Source organism: Microtus oregoni, unplaced genomic scaffold (genome assembly GCF_018167655.1).
Source record: "Microtus oregoni isolate MIOR12 unplaced genomic scaffold, Mior012 000005F_ref0000423, whole genome shotgun sequence".
In the NCBI taxonomy this organism is placed as follows: Eukaryota; Metazoa; Chordata; class Mammalia; order Rodentia; family Cricetidae; genus Microtus; species Microtus oregoni.
The window spans coordinates 9,952,479-9,960,890 of NW_024543064.1; the positions used below are offsets into that span (position 1 = coordinate 9,952,479).

At 44.8% G+C, this 8,412-nt stretch overlaps 1 protein-coding gene across 1 annotated transcript; it reads right to left on the bottom strand.

Annotated features, from left to right (window-relative positions):
• Positions 1-2,002: 2,002 nt before the first annotated feature.
• Positions 2,003-4,394, bottom strand: LOC121448493 (preferentially expressed antigen in melanoma-like protein 1). The gene is made up of 3 exons (XM_041652556.1): positions 4,102-4,394; positions 3,206-3,769; positions 2,003-2,411 (listed from the first exon to the last, which is right to left on the bottom strand). Exons 1-3 carry the CDS (start codon positions 4,392-4,394, stop codon positions 2,003-2,005), a joined length of 1,266 nt encoding a protein of 421 aa, XP_041508490.1.
• Between the last annotated feature and the right edge of the window lie 4,018 nt (positions 4,395-8,412).

Below are 8,412 nucleotides of genomic sequence, written 5' to 3' on the forward strand. Positions count from 1 at the left end.
CTGCAGCAATTTGGAGTGTTAGAAGGAAGCAAGGCAAGGAATGTATCTCTGACACCATAGTGACCACTACCTGGTAAGTTTTCAGATTTGTCCCCATACAGATGGTCCCCAGGAAACAGAGTACCAGAGTCTATTGCCCTTGAACCTACAAGTTCATTCACAACACAAGTGAATGTTAATGAGAGCAGGACTCAGAGAGACAGGCTGGCTCTAATGGAGGAAGGAAGCTGAGGCAGGAGGATTGCAAGTTCAAGGCCTGACTGGAATACAGAATAAATTCTGGACCACTCTCTACGGAAAGCCGAAGAGACCCCTGTTATAGCCTTTATTTGAAAGGAGTGCACCACTGCGCCTGGCTAACAACTACAAGATGGCTCAGTGGTTAGGGAGCCTGTGTTCTTGCAGACGACCAGGGTTTGATTCCCAGCACCCACCCAGGAGCTCACAGCCACATGTAACTCCAGTTTGAGGGAATGACACCCTCTTCTGGATTCCCAGGTACTGCATGAACGTGATACAGAGACAAGCAGGTGAAACACTCATGTGCAGTGAACATACTTTTCAGAAACAGATACACACAGTCTTTAGAACACACTAGGATTTATTAAATAACAATAAATCTGCATACTACATCAATTTTGTTGTCTATAATTCACTAAAACTATGATCTTACTTAATAAAATTCAAAAATTGTTCCAAGCTTAATCATGCATTAACTTCAGACAATGAAATGCAGGCTACCGTGGAGCTAAGGGTGAAAAAAGAGGAGATGCCAGGCTTGGTGAGGCAGGATCCTTCCAGCACTGAGAGGCAAAGGCAGGCCATGCTTTTCTGTAAGCTGAGACTAGCCTGGTTGCAAACCAGGTTAAAGGACTACCAAAAGAGACAATCTCAAACACCAACAACTACAAAATTAAAGAGGAGGCTGTAGATGTAGCTCAGTGGGTAGAATGTACATTGCTTGCTTGCCTGGTAAGCAGGAAGCTATATGTTCAGGCCAGGGATTTGGTTCTCGAGGTAGACACTGACAACCAAGATCAGTTCTGGGTCCCTATACAACTAACTCCTAAATCTCGGTTCAGGACCCCCCAACACATCAACAATAACTATTGTACATGTAAACACACACTATGGAATTGAAAAACTATGGGCTTCTTTTCCCCAGAAAAAAACCTGCTAGGGTTAACATCTACTTGCCCTATTCCATTCATAAACTCATAAGTGACAGGATTTAGGAGTGTAAATACATGATTTACCATGTATGTCACAGTAATGCTGGGTGGCGGTTGACTCACAGACAAGACATTCATCCAGCCTCAGCAGAATACGCCAATTGTTAAGTGATTTTAGGTCAACGGGTTATAATGATTTAGCCTGCATGTATGTTTATGCACCACATGTGTGTCTCAGGCCCTGGAGGCCAGAAGAAGTCATCTGATCCTCTATAACTAGAGTTATGGATGATCCCACATCAGAGGCATGAGGAAAATCAAACCAGGTCCTATGCAAGAATGGCAAGTGCTATAAATGGATGAGCCAAGTCTCCAGACCCCACAAACGGCAGATATTAAATGCTACTATTTTCCTGAGGAACGCAAGGCACAGCCACACAATTCTTAACAGACAGATAACCAGGTCTGGTGGTACAAGCCTATTCTCAGCACTAAGAAGGTAAAGGCAGGATAACCAAAAGTCATAGGACTGTATTAGATTAAAGATGGACACAAGGTTAATCCTCCAGGGAGAACTAACTGATGGTTCCAGTCTAAAACCATGTGTGACATATTTTCTCAGACAACTTGTATTGCCTTTTCTGCCCGGGTGTCCACAGGAGATCTTCATATGTACATGAAGCTTAATATGTGCTTGATATGCCCAACAAGTCCCAACACATCATGCGCACATCACAACACACATCCCTCCAAACGCGAAGACAATTCTATGGTTGTTTAAAAGTTCTCCCCTTATCTCTACACACTCCAAACAAGGCTGGACAACCACCTCAAAGTTCTAGTGACAGATCATCACACCCAGGGATGAAGACTACCATTGACCCTTCTGATCTCAAGGTTATCTCATGATTTCTCAACTCCCTATAGAAATTCCCCGAAAAATGGTTTCCACAGAAGTTAAACCACATAAGCTGGGTACAGCACCTCAGGGAGGACAGGATGGCACGGAGTTGGCAGTCCAACAAATGGCAGTTCTCCAAGTCCAGAGATAGCAGAGTAGATGCAGATTTTCGCAGCACAGTTTGCAGGGGCTCTAGGCTAAAATGAGTCAGTTGGACCCTTTTCACACTCAGATGTTTTAGCTGGCTTGTGCACGGGAATTCAGCCATGTTGGCCCAGTCTGAGTTTGAGATCAAACAGTTAGTCACCGACAGGGTCTCTAAGGGCGTCTTTAGGCACCTACAAAAAAACAAGAAGACAGATTTGGGAATATGCATGTGGTCCAAGATCCTTTTAATCACACAAGGAAAGTCAGTAGCCACCATGCTCCATGACAGAGTCTGCTCAATCTAATCTGTTCTGAGGCCTTTCACCATCACGGTAGGATCAGCTCAACCCAAGACAGCAATTCCTGTCCAAACAGTGAGGACCAAGGCAGGCAGGATCTGCCTATGGGTTCACAGACCTGCCTCTTCACAGCACTTCACCCCGACCCTAATTCTCAACTGGGACATCACACTTTCCATATCCTCACCCTCTGACATCCAAACAAAGCCAGGTATGGTGGTCCACACCTGTGCTACTCCTAGGGCGCTGAGACAAGAGGGGGGCTGAGGGGAGTACTGGACAATCCTGTTCCCAATCTGGACCACAGACAACTCATCTCCAAACCCAGCCTGTCCTAGATGGAGAGCTGGAAGCAAGCTGAGTACAGAGTCCCCCCTACACGGCCCTCCTCCTTTTCCTTTTTCCCATTCACCTTAGACACTTGCTAAGAAAGAAATCAGACCCCATTCTTACTAGATCTCATTCCTGAGAGGCTTCCAAGCATGGTACCTCTTTCTAAACCACCAACCACAGCTCAGCCCTCCTCCTTTGGATTAGTAGCTATGTGAGACCCTGCTCCAGGACAGCAGACTCAAAACAATGCTCTGATATTCTCATGCTATGGCAAGGTTAATCTACCAGGGCTACAGAGAGCAGGTGGTCGCTAATGTCTAAGAAACAAGGATTTGCTTGACGCCCCTCCTTACCAGAAGAGCTGGTCTAGGTGATCCTCTAGGAAGAAGACATTATCCAGATGCAAGGCCTGGAGGTGCTTCAGTTTGACAAACTGCAAGGTGAACTGGGTAACAACATGCTGTTTCTCCACTGGTGTGCGACAGTCCCATGGCCAAAGGCTGGAGAGCAGGAGACTGCGCAGGTACCTCATACGACCCAGGTAAGTAGAAAAGTTAAGCAGGCAGGTAAGATCATTCATATTATACAAATGCAGTTCCTGAACAGAGTTCAGGTCCAATTTCCTTAAGACATTTTTGTGGTAGTAAGTAGCCAGAGACCAGATCTCTAGATAGTTACAGCACAGACACAGACCTTCTCTCTGAGCCACCCACTCAACCACAAAGGACTCCAAGGACTTTAATGGGCGTTCCTTCAGGACCAGGTCTATAGCCACCTGCACCCGCGGTTTCACCTCCGTTTCTGAAAGACCCACCGCTGCTTGGTTCTCACTGCAGTCAGGAGCCTTGAACACAGACCACAGATCCCACATCTTCAAAGGCATAAACCGTAGATCCAGCACTTTGAGTCTGCACCTCCTGGGGTAGGGCAGGGAAGAGCATCAGCATGGAGGCTTTAACCACTGCCCTATTCCCACTCCCTTCTCCTTAAGTCCAGCCAGTCCCACTCTAGTGCCTGTGTGCACAGTGACTGGGTCTTCCAGTCTCAGCTGATTCATGAGTCCTGAAGAAGCCAGAGCCCTTTCCCAGAGGGCTCAGCGATGGCCAAAGCCTCTGGAGTTCTCAAAGTTGGTCCCCCAAAACTTCTACCCCATTATAAGTCCACTCTCTTACCCTGATTCTACCTGTCCCCAGCTGTCTCTGCTTTTTAATTCCCAAGGCCTTCCTTCAGGGCATCCAGGTCTACTCACCTGTGAGGAACCTTCTGGCAAAGCATGCTATCAAGCCCAAACAGGATAATCTCTAAGATTCTCCTGTAGGAATCATTTCTTTTGATCATGGCTCCTAGTGGGAGGCAGGGAAAGGGCCAGGCCTGCACCATTGCCTTCACAACGCTAGACTTTTTCTTTATACAGGCCTTTTTGAACAGTGATGGGAAAAAAACTGAGGGTATATTGTCCAGATTAGAGATTGCCACAGTCTTGTTCCTCAGGAGGCTGTTCTCCGCCAGGTCCTGGAGTGTGAGTGGGGACTTGAAGCTCATCCTGATGAATCTTCAGTAAGAAGGTTCCTGGAGCAACATTTAGAAAGATACTCTTTCACTCAGGCGGTGGTGGCACACACCTCCTTTAACCCATCACTCAGGAGGCAGAGGCAGGCAGATCTCTGAGTTTGAGACCAGCCTGGTCTACAGAGCCAGTTTCAGGACACGCTCCCCAGCTACAAAGAAACCCTGTCTCGAAATAAAAAAAAAAATAAAATAAAAGTAAAAAAGAATGAAGCCCATCCTATGAATGGAGTGCTGAGACACTATTCTCATCCATGAGGGGAGCTAACCCTGGGACAGTCACTGCTCTGAGAACGGCACAGACCTCAATTTAACTCACTCCACTCAATGCTCCAATGGACCACAAACCCTTCGAACTTCCTGCTGGTCCCAGGAGAATGGTCTCTTGAGCATCCATGGCCACAGCTCAGCTCATGACCACCCATTTCCAGTTTGTGCGCTGCATCTCATGTCCAGTGAGAAGTGAGTCCTGCACATCCTAGAAGCTACACTCGAGCTTCGGGGAAATGTGTGTCCTTCAATACCCCATAGGGCCAGGAGTGCTGCTATGCAGGCACGATCCTCGCATGCAGGAGGCAGCAATAACTTAGAGGGAAGGCGTGGTAAGAGCTGAGAGCTGAGAGAGGCCTATAATCTCATCAATTGGAAGGCAGAAAAATCAAGGGTTTGAGGCCAGCCCCGGCTACATAGACAATTGGATGTTGGCTCAGTTTACTTCAGATCTAGACTTAAACAAGAAAGAAATATCAGCCAGGGCTGGGCAGTGGTGGTGCACATCATTAATCCAAGCCCTTGGGAGGCAGAGGCAGGTGGATCTCCGTTAGTTCGAAGCCAGCCTGGTCTACAGACAGACTTCTAGGACTGGTTCCAAAGCTATACAGTGAAACCCAGTCTCAAAAAAAAAATTCTTCCTTATCTCAAACCCTAAACAGAAAGCTTTATAAATCCATACCCTGGTTTGGGAACGTTCACCTTCCCTGGTGCCTAGCTCAGACACCCTGGGGTCTGCTGGCAAACAATGATGCAGGCTGAGAACATGCCTACATTCCCAAATATTATTTATAAATGTTCTTTTATATTTAAAGGGGGATATGATATAGATCGAATAAATTGCAATAAATCTTGATTTATTGATATATGTATTTCTGCTCTTAATTAAGGTATTGTGATTGTGTAGTCCATTTAAAAATGTAATGTATAATTAGGAAATATAGGTTACTAATGGATAATCATTGATAATAGTCAAGCTTGCAGTCATGTTAGTTAGATTTTCTAGATATATAGAGATATATTTCAGTTATATAGGCATTCTTCATATCATTCAAAGACTACAGAATATGGCATTTAATAATTTAGGGTTTTTCATGACAAGAAGACGTGTCTGCTCCTGGCAGCACCAGCTACTTCAAGAGGAAAATGGGCATGAAAGAGGCTTCTTATGAAGTTTTATAGCCATTTGGGCAAGAAACTGCTCTTGCTGGGACTGATGCATAAACTGGACATGCAGTACCCACAGAGAGAGGACTGCTGAACTTGCCTAAAACTGAGATGATCCTTCGGGGTTCCTGTTTCATAAAAGAGTCTGTGAGACATTCTGCAGGATACAGAAAAAAGTGACTGAACTGTCTTTAAAATTTCCGGCTTCATGGAAATGTCTGCTTGTAGTAATAAGAGTGGCGGGGCTGTGTCCCCAACACCCCAGCCGCCTGCTAGCTTATGCCCGAAATAACAACACACAAACTGTATTCATTTAAACACTGCTTGGCCCATTTCTATCTAGCCTCTTCTAGGCTAACTCTCGCACCTGGACTAGCCCATTTCTAATATTCTATGTAGCACAGATAGGTGCGCTTACCGAGAAGATTCTAGCCTACGTCCATCCTGGGTTGGAGCTTCATTGCGTGTGCCTCAGAGAGCAGAGCTCTCACGTCCGCCCTGAAGACGGGAGCATGGTGTCTCTCCGAGGCGTCTGCCCCCAAGAGGAGAGCTGTCGAGTCTGAGCTCACTTCCTCTTCCTCCCAGCATTCTGTTCTGTTTACTCCTCCCACCTATGTTTTAACCTATGAGGGCCAGCCAAGCAGTTTCTTTATTTTTTTAACCAATGACCTTCCTCCATCATCTGCTGGATACTATAGGCCTATAGGCTGAAGATGGATGCCCCAGTGGTACAAAAGAACTTTGAGTGACTGTCCAGGCAGTGAGATGTCTCTGTCATTACTAGAGTTTTGGAAGTTGCTTACTTTTCATTTACTTAGATAATATATCCTTCTGCAGGCTATGATGGAGTTGAAGAATTTATAGATATAGTTTTCCTTTGTTATGATAAAATATAAAATAGATATAAATATTGTAATTGTAATTCTTGTTTGATAACTGTTTTGTTATATGTAATTTTACTACTTCAAAGTGAAAGCCTTTCTTTTTCGTTTAACAGAAAAAGGGGAAATGGTGTAGGAGGTTCTTCCATCTGTGTTGCTTTCATTGATTGAATGAAGAAACTGCCTTGGCCTTTTGATAGGGCAGCACTTAGGTAGGTGGAGTAGACAGAACAGAATGCTGGGAAGAAGGGCAGAGAGAAAGCGGCCATGAAGATGCCAGGTCAGACATGCTGAATCTTTCCCAGTAGGCCACGACCTGTGGTGACATACAGATTATTAGAAAGGGGTTGAATCTAGATGTGAGAATTAGCCAATAAGAGGCAAGAGCTTATAGGCCAAGCAGTAATTTAATTAATACAATTTCTGTGTGCTTATTTCATGTGTCAGCAAGCCAGGCAGGACAAACAAACGGCCCCCACTCCTCTACTACAAGAGTTTTCCTGTATACCAGCTGTCCTGGTACCGTAAAACTCTAAGATAACTCTAAAGCCATTTCTGACAACTCTGAGGCCATTTCTCAGCAGTAGTGCCCCCCCCTTCCCTGGGAACCAAGGACCTAACAACTACACGTGCACATACTAGAATGTTGGGACAAGATAACCCACAGATGTTTTGACTCAGTCCCTGGGAAAGGGGCAAAGTGACCCTCAAATGTTTCCTCTTACCTCATCTGACCTGGCAACTGCTCTCCAGCCAATTGTTGGCAATAGCCCTTTGAATAAGCCAATCACAATAATTAAAGAACACCCCCCAGACTTCCCTCTTGTTTCTGTGGCTTTTTTGCTTTAAAAGTAGCCTGTACCAGCCATTCAGGGTCTTTCTGGCTTCTCGGATACTGAAAGACCCTGTTAAGACAGAATTAATAAAAATCCTCATGCTTTAGCATCAATTGTGGTGTGAGAGATGGTCTCTTGAAGCAACTCCTCCTCAGTAATTGGACTCTAGGGCCCAACAGTACTAACTCTTGTAGACCAGGATGGTCTTGAACTCCTGGAGATCCTCTTGCCTCCCAAGTGCTTGAATTAAAGGTAACTAAATAAAATTTTTAATAAACTATCAGCAAGTAGATTTACATTGTTTTTAATGGTGCTGAGCACTGAACCTGAGTGTCATATATGTTAGGGCATTTTTATTAGTAAGCTACGTCCCCCAAATTCTCAATTGAATCTTTTTTTCCCATTTATTTATTTATAACTTCTTTGACACAGAGTATCTCTGTGGAACAGCCCTGGCAGACGGGGCAATTTTACTAGTGGCCAACATCATCAAGCTCTCAATTAAATATTTACTTTTCATTTATTAAAATAAACACTTGTTTATTTATTTGTTTGTTTATTCAGACAGGTTTCTCTGCATAATAGCCCTGGATGACCTAGAGCTAACTTTATACACTGAGCGGGTCACAAAATCAGAGATTAGCCTGTCTCTGCCTCCCCAAGTGCTGGAATTAAAGGTATGTACCACCACCACCTGGCTCCAAATAAGTATTTTAAATGGCAAGGATTGAATTTCTGTGGAGAAAAAAAGTTTCTTAAAGTCCAAAGTGAAGATTCACATCATCACCCGAACACTCGTAAAGCTGGGGTAGTGGGACCTACACGACTTCCAGGCTGTCC